Here is a 17,636-nt window from a genome sequence, read left to right as displayed (position 1 = left end):
AAAAGATATAATATAACAAAGAAACGTAAACATACACACGTACATACAAGCATATATGCATGCATTAAATGTACATAGAAAAATAGTTATTATAATTCATAAGAAACGTAATTTTTCGAGACCTAATTACACATTCAACTTTGATTAACAATCTAACGAAAAGTTGATATCATGTGCTCATTTTTTACGAATTATCAATAATATACAAATGTTGAACTATTTTTTCGAAACATAAAAACATTATTACAAAACATAAAACGTGAACGCGAAATTATGTATATATGTACATACATAAATATCTTTTTTTCTTTTTCAATTTCTTTATCATTTATTTAACACTTATTCTCAAACTAAACAAACTCTTTTCCTCTCTTTTTTAATTCTTAATTTAAAAAATATAGATATTTATGGCCAATTAAAAATAATGACAATTCAATTTTGCCGATCTAACCTTAAAGAAATCTTGTTATATATTTCATTGACGGAAAAAAAAAGAAAGAGAAAAAATCGATTAGTTTAATCGATACAAGTCTCTATTGTTATCTCGAAGTAAACTAAACAGCAAAAAGGAAAAAGAAGAAAAATGAAAAAAAAGAAAAGGAAAAAGAAAAAAGAAAAAGAGTAGAATTTTTTATATCAATGTCCAGAAAGGTAACGCCTACTTTCATTTTATCTTTCTCTCTCTCATTCTTATTCTTACTCTCGTTCTCACTCTAGTCTTATCCACTGATTAAACATCGAACATATTGTTTCATATATGTACACGATACAGTTACAAGCAGATTGTCAGCGACCTTTGTGAAGTATAAACGTTCGATAAATTGTTTATTGAAAAAAAAAAAAAAAAGGAATAGTAGAAAGAAACAGAGAGTCGAACGTTTTATTTTTAACGCTATTAAGATAAATACGTTATGATAGTTATATACGATAACTCATTGCAACAGGTCGGATTAATTTCGTTCGAATTTTCCCGCTTAAATCTCATTCGTCGTAAACGAATTAAACCAATCATCTTACTGATACGTATAAATCGTAACAATGTTTTTTCAGGAATTATAAATATAGAATTTCTTAGATTAAGAATAATGAACAAAAGAAAAAAAAAAAGAAATAAAAAGAAAATGAGTATAAAAGTTCCATTGTATCGTATACGTTTTCTCGGTGAAGTTATTGAAACTGCGTTGCATTAAAAAGGAGAATTGCAGAAAGTACGGTGATAATTACGGCACATACCTCGTTATATACAAACACACACACAAACATATATATATATATATATATATATATATATATATATATATATATATATATATACGTGCCTTGTTATATAATATATATATATATATATATATATATTTCTCGAGATAACCACAAAGATAATTTATAAATGCATTATTATATTATTAATTATAATATATAATTAGAATAATTCACACATATTAATATTCATATTTAAGACTTTAATTATATATTTATATATATATATATTTGTTATTATATATATATATAAATCTTTTTTATACGAATTATTAAATTATTATTTTAAATATTAGATTTTAATATAATTGATAATAAAGCATTAATAAATTATTTCAACAACAAGGTATTTGTGTGTTTGTGTATGATTACGATTATTAAATATATATTTTGAATAATAAATGTTTTTTTGTAGCCAATAATATTTTTGTTCCGGAAACCACAGACAATCGAAATCATTGATAAAGAGGTATCGTTTGGTGGTTAACAAAAAAAGAAAGAAAGAAACAAAAAACAGGAAAAAGTGGTCTCATTACAATATTCTTCGTTTAGTACGTCAAAAAAATACTCGTTTTAAATCGGTTATTTTTCAATGACAAATAAAAAAGAGATAATATAAATAAAATCTAGAAAGTAAAAAGTTCAAACTAAAGAGTTTAGTACGTGAAAAAAATAATCGTTTTAAATCGATTATTTTTCAATGACAGAAAAAAAAAGAGATAATATATATCTATACTTAATGTAAATAAAATCGTTAGCATAATTATGTGTAAAACAATTAATATTTACTCATTTCGATTCATATATTCCAGTTGAAAGAAAATAATGGTCTGAAGTTAAGTTTGTAACTAATCCTTGAGAATGTTTACAGAATGTTTATAAAATATCACATTTTATTTTTCGAAAAATAAAACTAATAACGCGGATAAATATTATTTTCATATTTCCATTTTTGAAATCATGCAATAATACTAATAGATTACAATAAATTTAATGATCTATATTTTTAGCACCATTTGTATTATAATCGATCAGATAATGATCGATCGATGAATAGATATATATATATATATACATACATATACATACGTAGTAAAAATCGATTTTAACATCATATAAACAAAGAAAATAATACAAAAATGTAAAAATAAATATCCACAAATATTTATTAACAATTATTAAAATATTATTAATAAGATGATAAATAATACTATACAATAACAAAAAAAAAAAGAAAAGAAAAGAAAAAAAAAGGATCGAAAAAAAGATCGATCGGACCTTTATTATAAATAACGTTTAATATTTTTAATGTTTCCATTATTTCGTTAAAAAAAAAATAATAATAATAATAATAATAATAATAATAATAATAAAAAGAAGAAGGAACTTTTCATTTTGAAAAAAAAAGGAGAAATGATAAAAAAGAAAAAATAGGAACATAACCTTAAAAAGAGGATAAAAACTAATTGTTAATATGACTTGTTAATAGGAACAAGGAAGGAGGAAAAAGACTTCATAAAGGGCCTTCGAACGAGCAAGACCACAATTTGTCACGCCACAGGAATCTCTAATATTGAAATTCCAATATTCCCTAGTAGGTATGAGTGAAAACGACATAGATAGGGATAGAAATAAAGAGAGAGAGAAAGAGAGAGAAAGAGGGGGAGAGAGAGAGAGAGAGAGAGAGAGAGAATTCATAATAAGGTTTCACAGTAAAATGGGAGAAAGGGATATATCGCGAATTATCGATCGTTTTTATTACCAATCGAGATTCATTGGTGAGTTTAAAAGGCAGCCATCATTAGCGATGGTTTTACGTAACTGTCGTGGCAACAGAACGAGAATAAATAGTTGAAGGAAACAAAAAAGGTCTATATGTATCGATCTAACGAAGATATGGGTGAATTTATTCGTTCGATACGACGGATAATTATAATGAAATAAGTAAGTAAGTAAGTAAATAAGTAAGCAGTTTTAAAAGATAACGAAGAGTGAATTTTTAGCGTTCTAGTTACGTATATATATATATATATATATATATATATATATATATATATATAAAAGAAAAAAAAAAGAAAAAAAAGAAGAGTTGCATGAAGAGAGTGAGTATCGATCAACGAGAGCTTGCGAATACATTCAACTATGGTATATAATATATATTGATACATAATATATACATACGTATGTACATACGCCCAAACATACACATATATACATGCACGTATGTCATGAACTGTCTCTGTGCACTTAGGAAATACGAATTACTCGTCGTAGGGTAGGGACAATATTGGCGTCAATTGGATCAACTATAGCAAATCGTTATAAATTAACAGGAGTATATATATATATATATAGTATATCAAGGGTTCCAAAAAAAAAAAAGAAACAAAGAAAAATAATACTTTTCGATCGATAAAAGTTCGATCTATGTCATCGTTTACACTCACGTGTATTTTATATATAATGATTAAAAAGAATAAGGATTGAAAAAAGAGCAAATGAACGAGTAAGCAAAATAGATAGAGAGAGAGAGAGAGAGAGAGAATTAAGATCTAGTTTTCAATATGGATTCCGTTCAACAATGTAGAAAGTGACCGCATTTAGTTAAATATATTACGATTTCAAAGACAGCTGTAGTAGGAGTAAGTGAAAATAAAAATTGTTATGTGAAAGGAACGAATAAGGGTGGGTAAGTAGGCGTAGAGAGGGATGGAGAGGACAGGGGAAGAGGAGAAGGGTAAAGGAGCAAGTAACGAACCTGATTGTGTGAGAAATTTTACGATACATTCACCTCCTATCGGTGCAAAGTGTTTCTTTTTTCTTTATCTCTCTCTCTCTCTCTCTCTCTCTCTCTCTCTCTCTCTCTCTCTCTCTCTCTCTCTCTCTCTCTCTCTCTCTCTCTCTCTCTCTCTCTCTCTCTCTCTCTCGTGTTAACATCGGACATGTTACCGATAGACTACAGTGAATGCTGTTTATTATCGTATTAGAAAAATTATTGTATTTGATTGAATCGAAATTATTTATTTGTCTCCTTTTTATTAGTTTCGTTAATAAAAAGAAAAAAAGAAAGTGAAATGAAACATTTCACGTTTTATTCTCTTTTAAGATCGATTAGTAGAAGATACGATGCAAAGATTAGAAATATATAAGATAAAGAACGAATTAGTCCGACTTTCTTTTCGACGTTCCCAGATACATATATATATATATGTATGTATGTATGTATGTATGTATGTATGTATATAATATGATGTACAAGATACACACGCGCGAAGATGAATTTCAAAAATATTTGACACACGCGATTCCGTATACATTCGTTTTGATGAAAAGAGAAATTCTGATGATTTTACCGATTCACAGTATTTAGACGAATTCGACGAAAAGAAAAATATCCGTTGTTGAGAGTATATTACGTGACACTCGTTAAAAGAACTCGAAGCGTCTTGTTACGAAATAAATTCAACTTTACCGACGACTATAAGAGATAGGTAAAGACAGACAGACGGATAGAAAGAGAGTGAATGTGAAAGAGAAAGAGAGAAAGAGATGGAAAGAAAGAATTTCTCTCTCTTTCTCTTTCTCTCTACCTACATATACATATATATATATTTTTTTTCAGTATAAAACGTAAGAAAAAAGGAAAGATTTGTTAATTCTCGGTACTCACCGTATTTTTTTGTTCGTTCGTTTTTTTCTTTCTTTTTTGTTTGTTTTCCCGTTTAAAAAAATCTCGAGAAAAAATTGTAGGTTATATCTCGTTCGTCTTTCTTAGGTAGCAACGAGTTTTCTAACAACGCGTAGAGTTGCAGTTCCTTCGTGTTCGACTGTTCGACTTCGTGTCCAAGTCGGATCTGCGAATTTGTGGTTAAGAGCGAGTTAACGCTCTAGCACGACACTCGCAGATCCCCTAACAAACTGTACGCCACACTATTGCTCGCCGCCATCGTTCTGAACTGAAGGAAAAACGAGTTAAAAAGAGATAGAAAGAGATAGACCGAGAAAGAGACAGGGAGAGGAACAGAGACAGAAACAATCTTTAAGTGTACGCGCAGGACGACTGTAATCGCCAATGTAAGTACGTGACATTACATTACGTGATGTTTAGTTTCGACGAGAGATGGCGATAGTTTCGAAATAATTTTTTAGCGAAATCTTTTTCATCGACTAATTCAATTGGAATCTTTATAAATAATATATACGTACAGATGATGAAATTAATTTCTTTAATAGAAAATATGTTGTCGTTTTTTTATTTTTTTCTATACAATTATTTATTCTTCTAGTGTGTTGTAGGTGTAAGTATTGATATTTTGCATTGATTGATTCTCTCTCTCTCTCTCTCTCTCTCTCTCTCTCTCTCTCTCTCTCTCTCTCTCTCTCTCTCTCTCTCTTTTTACAGATCTTTTTCTCTCACACAGATTTAATTTTTATTAATGTGCAACAGCGTGTCGTTAAGATTAGAAATATTGTTTTCCTTTTACTATTTTATACATTCCAGCGTATAAATGTAAGATTCATTTCGTTTTAAACTAAGTAAAATATGTTTAGAATAGTAGAGTGCACTGTAAGAAATAAATTTGTTTAAAATGATCATTCACTTCATCAAATTTATCATCACGTTGTCACGAATAAAAAGAAAAACAATATAGTATCGAATATAAAATAAAATTTTATTTTTATAAAGGAGAATATACAAAATGAATTGTTTGTATTCAAAGTTTAATATCATAACCCTTTGATTCTTAAAAGTATCGTTTCAGATGGCGTCAAGTTACAGTTCCGCTTCGTTTTCTGTTTTCCTTTTTCTCCGCAAATCCGCGGTGGCGCTAAAAGCTTTGCGATTTCGTTCGTGTTTACAATCCATCGATTAGTTCGTGTTGTTTATCGTGCGATTCGGTCGAAAAGTTTCGTCGAAAGTGTGTGTAGAAAATAAAATATATTAGTTATTATTATAGTTTTATTATTATTTGATATCTTAATCGTTCATTATGTCGATTGTTCCACTCTGGCCGAGTTTACGGCCAAGAATAACGGATCCTTTGTGGTTCGATGCTGACAGTCCCGTTGACGAGGAATCTGAAGTAACTGCTTTAGAAGCTGAACATCAAGCATGGGTAAATTAGAATATGATTTTCATTTGTTAACAATCTTTTATTCAGAATTAATTGTCTTGTCAGAGAGAACATGTCCGTGTACAAGGATACGACCATATACCGATCGGGAAAACAGTTAGTGACGTAAGTTAACCTCACTTTATTCTCACGAAACACATCTGCATACATACATACATACATATATATATATATATACCGACGAAAAATGACATTTTTATTTTTCTTTATACATAATTATAAAATGACTGATATATTATAGGCTTTATTCGAACAATATATATATATATTTCATCGTACATATTTTACCAATTTCATTTACCAATTTTCCATTTACCAACGTTTCGTTTATTGATATTATATCGTTATGTCGAGAAAAACATAGTTAGGATAAAATTATTCGAAGAATTATATGTAACTGTGAATAGATTAACCAGTTATCTACAGAGTATTTGTAGTCGTTGTTAGATAGGTACAACTTACCGACAGTTGGAAATATAGGAAAGAATAATAAATGTATTATTCTCACGATTATTCATTTCACTTACGTTACAATTAAATTTCATTAAATAACTAATAGATATTTCTTTTTCTTCATTTTTTTTCGTTTTTATTTTTATTTTTATTTTTTTTTTTTTTTTAATTCGATAATTATGATAATTCTATTTTGTAATATGCAGTTTAGAGGATCGGAGGAAGAGGAAGAGGAGGAAGAAGAGGAGGAGGGTGACGGGGAGGAAGAGGAAGAGTCGGACACCCATGAAGAAGAAGAGGAAGAATTAGATGAAATAGACATGGAAGTTAGCTACCCTCATCAACCTCAAAGATCTAGTCCAACGGACACAGTGACAGATCCAGTGTCCATCAGAGTGGTCAACAGTGTCAATGCGCATACTCCTCGTTATACTTAATTAAGATATTGCATTTCCTGATTAACGCGACCGATCGGCTCTTTTAGCTAGTACGTCCCGTTTAATTCCTATCTAGGATGGATAATTAACGTAATAGAAAAAGAAAACGAACAAAAAAAAAAACAAAAGAAAGGAAAGAAGAAAAGAAAATTATTTATCTTTAATAGAATGAACGGATTTAATATATTCATTAATAAAACTTAATCTCTTTATAGTACGCATATATAAGATTTATTTTATTTTATTTTATTTATATATTTCTTTTCAATATCTTTTTATTTTATGTATATACATATACATATACATATACATATATATAATTTTTTTTTATATTTCTTATATGTACAAATTTCTGTATCAAATATTATATAACATTTTTTGTATATAAAAAATTCTATATAAATTATTATATAAAAACTATATATATATATATATATATATATATATATATATATATATATATAGTTTCATAGAGAAAAAAAAAGAAAGAAAAAAAAAACTTTTCCATTAACAGCTCATATAAAAGAATACGTGACGATTGCGTGAATCGCGTTGGTAACAACGACCTTTAGGAAGTATCGAGTAAGCTAAGACGTTAGTTTTCGAGCGATCAGCATTTCGGATATGAATCGTGTTAGGTCAAGAACCCGTCCAATAGAAAAACTCTCTCTCTTTCTTTCTCCCACTCTCTCTCTTTCTCTCTCTCTCTCTCTCTCTCTCTCTCTCTCTCTCTCTCTCTCTCTCTCTCTCTCATCATATAGTTACCAACGTATATACTTATACATATATATCGAGAGAAAAGAAATTTTCATTTAGATAGAATACATTCCTACGACACCGAGATAAACGATCTCAACAATTTTACTGTATACACCAACGAGAGTCTGTAACATCACAAATAATATTTTCATATATGTATGTACTCTTCCATGTTAATACCATCCTTCTTTCTCTCTCTCTCTCTCTCTCTCTCTCTCTCTCTCTCTCTCTCTCTCTCTCTCTCTCTCTTCCTTTTCTATTTCTCTTTCATTCGTATCTACGATTGTAACACATACGATTATCAGTACTTGAACGAACAGTCGATTGGTGGTTAACGTTTGACATTGTAGTCGACGAAAGAGAGTACATCTCTTCGTACCGGTATCGATCTTTCTCGCGAAGTGCAGCTCGCGTTCCGTTCTGCCCGATCGAAGGCAAGGGACTTACTCCTCTCTCTCTCTCTCTCTCTCTCTCTCCATCTTTCTCTCTATCTCTCCTTCTCTCTCTCTTTCTGTTTCTCTCTCTTGAACGTCGTCTTCATCTTTCTCTTTGGAGAACGGGGCAAGTCGGTAACCCGCCTCGCTGGCAAAGGGCCGTGGAACCGCATCATGCTCGAGCGGGACACTCTCTGTACACTCCGTATACCCACCTATACTAGGTGTAAGTACACGCGAGAATGTATGATATAGCTATATACAGCGCCGGCTCTCTCGGCGTGTAACTGAAGTAAAGCCAGGTTGGTGCCCCCGCTAGGGTGAACGAACGGGTACGCTCAGGCAAAAGCGAACCCGTGTGCCTCCTCCTCCTCCTCCTCCTCCTCCTACCCTTCTTCCCCTCCTTCTCCGGGGAGCTTCTCTCTCCTCTTCACCAACGGCCTTCTCCTCCTCCTCCTCCTCCCCCTCCTCCTTTTCCTCCTCCTCCTCCTCCTCCTCCTCCTTCGTCTTCATGACTCCTTCTTGAACACGCTGATGTTCCTACCTGACGTCACAACGCAATCATCCAGTCCAAAAATTATATATTTTTGTCGTTCATATTTTTCTTCTCTCTTTCTCTCTTTTTCTTTTTCTTTTTTTTTTCTTCTTTTTTTCTCACGGTTGTAACACGCGTGCGCGTGTGTGTATGTGTATGTGTATATATATATATATCTTTTTCTCTTTTTCCTATTCTTTTTCTCTAAGAAGATTCCCTTTAAGAATTTCGAATATTGTATAATATAGTTACATACGAGTAATAACGATCGACCCGAAGACACGACAAAAACGTAGCCTCATCGAACGCAACTGACGACGCCCGGATGGTTCGATCGGTCGACCGTTCGAACATTCGACGTTGCGTTACCTGTAATCCACGTTAAAAGGCTTAATTTGAATTATTAATGCCACGATGGACGCCCAATCTTCCTCCACGATCGTATCTTTACCAACACCAGAGACAACTTTTAGTTTGGACATTAATCGATTCTTTTATTGTCTATTATTCTTGTATGTTTTGATAAAGAGTAGAGAAAGATAGATAAAAAGATAGATAGATAGATAGATAGATAGATAGATAGATAGATAGATAGATAAAGGGAGAGAGAGAGTTAATCATTATTATTCGTACGACGTTTATATTTCTTTAGAATTTTCTTCAAGTTTATTACAGTTTTTACTCAATCGTATAAACGTATGTACTTACGTGTACATATGTATATATATATATATATATATATATGTGTGTGTACTTATATGCCATGCACTTTTCACCAGTATTCATAAATCTTGGGATTTGCGAATCCCTACAATCCATGGCATAGGAATACCATCTGGATTTATAAATTAATACCGGTCATACTGGACCCATAAATCTTTGCATTTGAGTAGATGGAATCGTCTGGAAATATAATCTCGGTGGTATCGTAGATTTCTATGCCTACCTCTTTACTTGGATTACAAACGAGAAGAACTTATTGAAAAAGATAGAAACCAATCGTTCGTTCGTTCCTCTATCTCTCTTAAGAGAGAGAGAGAGAGAGAGAAAGAAAATTTCGATTTTGCCTCGTTAAATGGATCAACTTTAATCCAGACGTTCGTGCTTTCTCATACACATGCACGTATGTTTTTGTATCGATAAAAACAAAAAAAAACAAACAAAAATGCGTACACGTATATATAATTATATATCTCTTTTTCTTTCTCTCTCTCTTTCTATATATATATATATAAATTCTGATCATTCCTTGAATCGAAAGTTCTCATTGGTCGAACAGTGCTCATACTTAAGTGTATCCTCTAACGAGACATAAACTAGATAATTTCGATATATCGCGTCATGATTCATGCTAGCGCTAAACATCTACTTGACCTACTAGCCTAGATGTAGGTTGGCCCGATCTCTTATCCAAGGTCCACCACCAGCAATACCCTTCTTTTTTTGCTCATTCATCGGCTACTCTTCTCACGGCAGTACCAGCAAGAGTACGGCAACACACCAGTAACACCAGCAACACCAGCACCAATACCAGCAGCAACACTCAACGCCAACAAACGTGTTGCTCGAGACTTTTTACGATGGCACTCGAGTTTGCGAGGAAAGATAATCGACGATCAATGTCGACCACTGTTTCTCTGCTCTTAATGACGTCCGCAATAACTACAATAATACAACACAACGACAACAACAACAACAATAAACGTATGAGTATATAGTCGTCGATTATTTTTTATTCTTGCATAAAACACTTATTGTTCCAACGTTTCGAACTTCGCGGGTATATCTTCTATACATCAGAGAGAAAGAGAGAAATAAAAAGAGACTTCTGTAAGACTTGACCTGTCTCAAAAAAGGAAAAAAAAAAGAGAGAGAGAGAGAGAAGGAAAAGAAAAAAAAAAGCAAAGTAGAAAATTGTAACTCGATGTAGAAAAGTAAAAGAAACGAATAATGGAAAGATCGAACGAATATAAAATGTCTCTGAAGCATGGGATAAAAAGAGGGTTGAGGATGGGGGAGGTTAGAGAGGGAGAGAGAGAGAGAGAGGAAAAATTCGAACGGTACGAGCCCGCGTGAGGCGACACTGTTTAGTGCGCATGCGCGAGCACTCACTAACGCACTAACGCATGTACGCATACGCGCACGCGCACGCTGCGTCGACCGATTATGAAAGTATTTCGCGTCGAGGAAGAGCAACATCTGGCTCTCGCAAACCAAAAACGTCTTCCGAACGTAATTTCGTGCTGTACGCGAGCCACGCGCATACATATTTTTGCACGGGCATACGTATGCATACATATACACATACATACATACATACAGACGTAAGCGCATATTCGTCGCGAGAAGAAGAGGAGGAGGAGGAGAAGAAGAAGAAGAAGAAGAAGGTAGAGAGAGAGAGAGAGAGAGAAAGAGAGAGAAAGAGAGGGATATAATGGAGGGGATAGAGATATGAAAAGGAAAAGAGTCGCCGAGATATCGTTGGAAGGAGGAGAGAGAGAGAGATAGGAGTTGGTATAGAGTGAAAAGAGAGAGAGAGAGAAATAAGAGGGGTGAGAGAGGGGAGAGAGTAAGATCGTGGCGAAGAGTTTCGCGAGGTTCTCTCGAACGACAGAGAAAGAGAGAGCTTGTAGTATATATATATATACATATATATATAGAGGGAAAGAGAAAGAAAGAAAGAGAGAGAGAGAGAGTGGGGAAGAGAGAAAGAGAAAGAGAGAGAGCTTTCGCGGCGCGGTTCGGCGCGTGAGGAGAAACGAGTGAGCGAGTAAGCGAGCAAGCGAGCGAGTAAGCGAGTAAGCGAGCGACTTGGAAGGTTCGGCGGGTGGCGGGGTGGGGGTAGGGTGACGAAGGCAGCCGAGTAGGAAGAGCGACACTAGGCGAGAAGGCCAGGGGACTTGGTGAGTTCTCGGCTCTCGGCTCAGTCGGACGCGCGATTACAAGCAGCACAGAGCATCTCTGGAGAGAGAGAGACGCGAGCACAACGTGGGTTCTCTCTCTCTCTCTCACTCACTCACACGTACACACATAACACTCATTCTCTCTCTTTCTATACTCGCTCGCAATTCATATATATACATACATATATATATATATATATAACTTACGTACGTCTATAGCCCGAAAGTGTTTTCGATCGCGACGACCACGTGCCGCCGGCTTCGAGTTGCTCTCTATCTCACTCTCTCTCTTTCTCTCTCTCACTCTCTCTCTCTTTCTTTTTCTTTCTTTCTTTCTCACTCTTTCTACTGAGAAACATATACTAATAGAGGACATACATACGTATACGTGACGTACGAGCAACCTTTCTCTCTTTCTCTCTCTCTCTCTCTTTAGTTCCCTTACTCTTTCTCTTACTCTCTCAAACACATACACAACACACAACATATATTCGTTCACCTAACTCGCGATAGGACTCCGTACGGATTTCGAATTCGCATTCGCGCGCTCGAACATTGTCAGGGACGGACTGGTGTGTTCCATACGATTCTCTTAACGGATTTTTCATCATCTTTCGTACGGCCGTTCGCAATTTCTTCTTCGTTCATCCTCTTGTATCTTTCCTATTCTTTTTTCTTAAATCTCTCTCTATATCTCTCTCTCTCTCTCTATTCTATTAATCCTTCTCATTTTCCTTCTCCTTCTACCATTTCGATATCATCGAATGCATCGTTGATGGAGAACGGTAACTGCGATTAGATGAGAGGGATAGAAGAAAAAGAGAACATGAATCCCTGGGAGAGGGCGGTGCACGTCACAGTGTGTGGGTGGTTTGTCAGTTGGTGACTCCGTGAGTACTATCGATAATAAGCCGAGAGGGACATACTCGCAACAGGAAGAGGAAATTGTTTCGATTCTCGAATGGCTCTTTTGGATAAAGAGGAAGATAGAAGATAGAAGATAGAAGATAGAAGATAGAAGACAGAAGACAGAAGACAGAAGACAAAAAGAGAAAAAAGAAAAATCTTTGTCATTTCCGAGGATCAACCGTTTTCGAATGTTACGACGAACTGGTTTTTCATCATTGGTAAGTGAGAACATAATAAGTTCTTAATGTTCTTTTTGCTTTTTTCTCTTTTCTTTGTTTTTTTTTTTTTTCCTTTTCTAAATATCCAAACGTCAGATCATTGTTGGGACGGAATTTACTTCATCGATTAATTATTGCGTTTGTGTAGAAAGATCGTTAAAAAAAAAAAAAAAAAGAAGAACGAATTCAACGGTCTCGGGTCTTCTTCTTAACGGATCTTCTCCCCGCGTATATATATACATGTGCGTACGAGTAGGTGTGCGTGTGCGTCGAGTGCGTGGAGATTTGTCGATGTGTGTGCGTTCGTTCGTTCGTCGTCGTTCGTTCGTTCGTTCGTATGTACGTTCGTTCGTTCGTTCGTTCGTTCGTTCGTACGTTACGTACCAAGGGGCAGTGGATAATGTTACAAGAAGGTGGATCGACTTCGAGAGATACAGAGAAAGAGAGGAAGTTAGGGTACTAACCGTCGTCTACGCCTTATGATATTGGGTTTCCCTTACGGTTTCTTAGATTCGCCGTTTGGAATTTATTTCGAGCGGAAAACGCGTTCTGGAAAGGAATGGAGCTATGCGTCTCCTGAGTCTTTTTATGAGAATTCGGTGAAATCGAGAGAAACAGAAAGAGAGAGAGAGAGAGAGAGAGAGAGAGAGAGAGAGAGAGAGAGAGAGAGAGAGAAGAGATCGTTGACCCTGCGAATTGCGAGACGTACTAGGACGCGTCGTTGCTTCGAGAATATTGCGATTAAAAAGGGGAAAAAAAATAAAGAAAGAAAAAAAATAAAAGAAACGAAGAAAGATACAATCAAAAAGTTTCTCTCTTTCTCTCTCTCTTTCTCTTTCTTTCTTTCTTTCTTTCTTTCTTTCTCTATCTCTCCATCTCTTTCTCTTTTCATCCTCGATTTCGTTATCGATTCATTGGATAGGATCCAAATCGCATACGAGAAAGAAAAGTTCGAAGAAAAGAAAACGCGAGAGCTTTCCCGCCATTTCTATACTTCCTTCTTTGGTTAGTCGAATTCGAAGTCCACGTGACCATCGAAGAAAAGGCGCCAACTTCAAATATCTTTAATTAATTAATTCGTACCGATCTCTAGCGACTCTCTCTCTCTCTCTCTCTCTCTCTCTCTCTCTCTCTCTCTTTCTCTTATGATTTATTTTTGTTTCTTGATTTTCATTTTTCTACTTTCTTCCTTTCGTTTTTTCTTTCTTTTTTTTTCTTTTTTTCTATTTCTCCTTCATCCCACTTGTTGTTCGTCGATTTCTTTCGTAATATCGTAATACGCGACTCGAGAAAAAACACAGCTCGTCGATGACGTGCCATGCAAGAGAGAAAGTCCCGTCGAAATTAAAGCACTTTTACGTTCGCCCGAGTAGAAAGAGATAGATAGACAGATAGATAGAAAGAGAAGGAGGAAGAGAGAGAAAGAGGGAGATAGAGAGAGAGAGAGAGAGAGAGAGAGAGAGAGAGAGATAGTTAGATAGAATTTCATCGAGTTTGTTTTTCCACGGTAATCGAATATATTAAACATTCCAACGTGAAGAATTCCACATATATAATGCGCGAGCGCTTTTGTGTGTGTGTCTGTGTATGTGTAGGTATACATTTTGTGACGTTTCGATTAAAATATTTTCTACATATAAATTTGTTACTAATTATCCGAATAAAATAAACGTAGAGAGAAAGAGAGAAAGAATCTCATTTTTATTAAAATTCCGCAAGATACATATATTTCGTAAATGTTTGAAACGAGAACAAAACTCTCCATACAATTTTGTAACGATTTATTCTAAAAAAAAAGAGAGAGAGAGAGAGAAGAGAAAAAAAGAATCCAAGCGATGTACATCCACACACACCCACCCACACACACACATTTATATACACTTTGAATAAAAATTACTTCTCGAAAAGGAATCATCTCGCGATGACCCGCGAACTTTTCTGACTTGCTATTTTTCTGATTTCTGCCGTTCGAAAGGTAGGAAGAAGAAAAAGAAAAAAAAAAGAAACAAACAAACACACGAACGAAAAAAAAAACAAAAACGGTAGCGAAAGAAGGGGTAAAGAAAAAAAAGAGAAAAAAAAAAGAAAAAGGAGAGAAAAGAAGGAAGTAAAAGAAGGAGCGTTATAGTTTGGTAGAAGTGTGGAACGAAGGGTAAGAGTATATAGTGATGTTTATAAGGGGTGAGGAGGAGGAGGAGGAGGAGGAGTAGGAGTAGGAGTAAGAGTAATAGTAATAGTATTAGTAGTAGTAGTAGTAGTAGTGTAGTAGTAGTAGTAGTAGTAGTAGTAGTAGTAGTAGTAGAAGGAGGAGGAGGAAGAGGAATAGGAGAAGGGGGTGAGGTAGGCTGGGGTGGGTGGGCAAAGACAGGGCTCGAGGTTTTTCCACGTTATCGGATAAAAGGTGCCGCGAGAGCTTGGCGGCGAGGGTTATTGAGCATTGTTGGGTCCAGGTTGCGATAGAACGAGCGAGTGGGTAATGCTGTACTGTTTGCGCCGGCCCTGCGGGGTCTCTGACCGCCCGTCCGCGCCTCTCAACTCGACTTGCTTGTCCACGCTGTGCGGCCTACCTACGGGCTTATGGCTAAAGTCTCTCTCTCTCTCTCTCTCTCTGTTTTTCTTACTGTTTTATCGTTTCTTTCTCTTTCTCTTTGCCTTTCTCCGTATCTTTCTGTCTTTCTTTCTATCTTTCTTTCTTTCTTTCTGTCTCTGTCCGTCTGTTTCTATCTGTCTCTGTCTGTGTTTCTGTCTTTCTGTCTGTCTTTAAGAATTTCACGAAAAAGAAAGAAAAGGAATAATATAAGTAAGGACGATAAAGAGAGAGAAGTGAAATGGATCGAATAAAATGCAAAGGGAAGAAAAAAATATGGCTTGTCAATTCTTCTTTTCTTTGTAAAAATGTTGCTTATCGAAGCTCGTTTTGCCTTCGTCGACCACGACGATCGACGTTCGAGAATATCGTCCACAACGCGTGAAAGGAGAGTTCGTTAGTCTCTCTCTCTTCTCTCTTTCTCTTTCTTTCTCTCTCTTTCTCTCTCTATCTTTCTTTTACTATCTCTTTTTCTTATTCGTTTACAAAAGCACAAAATTTCGAGTAAAATTTCGAGCTTATGTTAGTATTGTTGGTATGTCCTATGTGTTATATACGTGTATACCGTTACTATCTTTTGAATTATATTTTATCGATCAGGAAATTTTCTTTTCTTTTATTATCATCAATAATTTATTATTCAGATATTTATTACTATTATTATTATTATTATTATTATTATTATTATTATTATTATTATTGTTATTCTTTTACTATTATCTATCAATGATTTGTATCTTAATAATTCTTTAAATTAATTCTTTGTTTTCGTTGTGATTCGTTGTTACGGTTTTTTCACGAAGAAAATATTTCAAAAAGGAGAGACTGAATGAGAGAAAGAATGTAATATTAACGAGTTAGAATAATAATAATAATAATAATAACAACAACAAAAACAATAATAATAATAATAATAAATTTTTGCATAATTAATTGTATACCGATTCATCAGTGTCACGTATTATTTTTCTTTTAACATTCTTTCGCGTTCGTCGTCGTTAAAAATATTTTCTGTTCCCATATTTATAATTTTCTCTCTCTCTCTCTCTCTCTCTCTCTCTCTCTCTCTCTCTCTCTCTCTCTCTCTCTCTCTCTCTCTCTCGTTTTTCGTATCATTCGTAATTTTTTTTTTTTATTTTATTTTTTATTTTTTTCATTTTTGTACACACATCTCCGACTGTTACCGAAGGACGCTTCATTCTTCGTTTCTTTTCGCTGAAAAATTTTTTTACGAAACAAAAATCGATTTTCGCAATCGTAGGTCGTGGAACGAAAGAGAAAAACAACCTTTTTTTTTTAATTTCCTTCTTTTTTATTTTCTCTTTCTCTCTCTCTCTCTCTCTCTCTCTCTCTCTCTCTCTCTCTCTCTCTCTCTCTCTCTCTCTCTAAATTCACCATCTTTTTTCTCTCCCGTAGAAAATGATTTTGCGGAGTCGACAAGGTGCATACGCATGTATCTATCATTTTTTGCAGTATTTTTTTTTTTTTTTTAATACCATATGCCCGCATTAAAGTCGAGAATAAAGATATACGGTGTCGGATCTATACCTTAAAAAAAAAAAAAAAAAAAAAAAAAAAAAGAAAAAGAAAAGCGAACGATTTCTTTTTCCTCGCTGTTTATCCAACTTTCGTTTTCCTTTTCTTTTTTATTACTTTCTTTCATCCTTCTTACTTTTTTCTTTAAGTTCGTTTTTTTGGCATAAAAAAAAGAAGGAAAAAAGAAAGAAAGAAAGAGAGGAAGATAAATAAAAGAAAGAAAGAAAGAAAAAAAAAGAAGAAATTATCTCCTCGCGTGTACGAGGTCGCGCGCGCGAGCGAGATCATTGATTATCAGGACACGGCCGACCACTCTGTGGACCTTTCTACTTGTCCGATAATTCCCTGCTGTTACTACTACTAGCCGACCTCTCTCTCTCTCTCTCTCTCTCTCTCTCTCTCTTTCTCTCTATCTTTTTCTTTCGTACTACATAGCCATACCTTCGGGTGAAAGAGGAGTGCGCTCTAACTCG

General features: G+C 34.5%; 2 protein-coding genes across 4 annotated transcripts in view; both read left to right on the top strand.

The window, feature by feature from the left end:
* The first annotated feature begins 6,084 nt into the window (after positions 1-6,084).
* On the top strand, positions 6,085-7,505 carry LOC122633262 (anaphase-promoting complex subunit 15-like). 2 transcript variants are annotated; one of them, XM_043820950.1, is made up of 3 exons: positions 6,088-6,374; positions 6,438-6,497; positions 7,052-7,505. In XM_043820950.1, exons 1-3 carry the CDS (start codon positions 6,249-6,251, stop codon positions 7,280-7,282), a joined length of 417 nt encoding a protein of 138 aa, XP_043676885.1. In that variant the 5' UTR covers positions 6,088-6,248; the 3' UTR covers positions 7,283-7,505. The 2 variants fall into 2 exon arrangements, with proteins under 2 accessions (XP_043676886.1, XP_043676885.1); XM_043820951.1 differs by lacking the exon at positions 6,438-6,497 and having other exon boundaries at positions 6,085-6,374.
* A 5,147-nt stretch (positions 7,506-12,652) lies between these two features.
* Positions 12,653-17,636, top strand: part of LOC122633345 (ecdysone-induced protein 74EF) — a 215,419-nt gene continuing 210,435 nt past the window's right edge. Inside the window, exon 1 of one of the 2 annotated variants that reach the window (XM_043821138.1) lies at positions 12,653-13,040. The gene's annotated coding sequence lies outside the window, so the exon portion shown is untranslated. The remainder of the gene's footprint in view (positions 13,041-17,636) is intronic. The other variant, XM_043821139.1, reaches the window with a different exon arrangement.

This window comes from Vespula pensylvanica, chromosome 12 (genome assembly GCF_014466175.1).
Source record: "Vespula pensylvanica isolate Volc-1 chromosome 12, ASM1446617v1, whole genome shotgun sequence".
Lineage (NCBI taxonomy): Eukaryota > Metazoa > Arthropoda > Insecta > Hymenoptera > Vespidae > Vespula > Vespula pensylvanica.
This window is presented reverse-complemented; position numbering and strand designations above follow the sequence as displayed.

What these genes read in the sequence shown, in the direction of transcription:
- LOC122633262 (XM_043820950.1), top strand. Translation starts at nt 6,249, where the DNA reads ATGTCGATTGTTCCACTCTGGCCGAGTTTACGGCCAAGAATAACGGAT. An exon ending in AAGCTGAACATCAAGCATGG is followed by an intron (nt 6,375 to 6,437) that starts GTAAATTAGAAT and finishes TTGTCTTGTCAG; the next exon opens with AGAGAACATGTCCGTGTACA. An exon ending in TCGGGAAAACAGTTAGTGAC is followed by an intron (nt 6,498 to 7,051) that starts GTAAGTTAACCT and finishes TGTAATATGCAG; the next exon opens with TTTAGAGGATCGGAGGAAGA.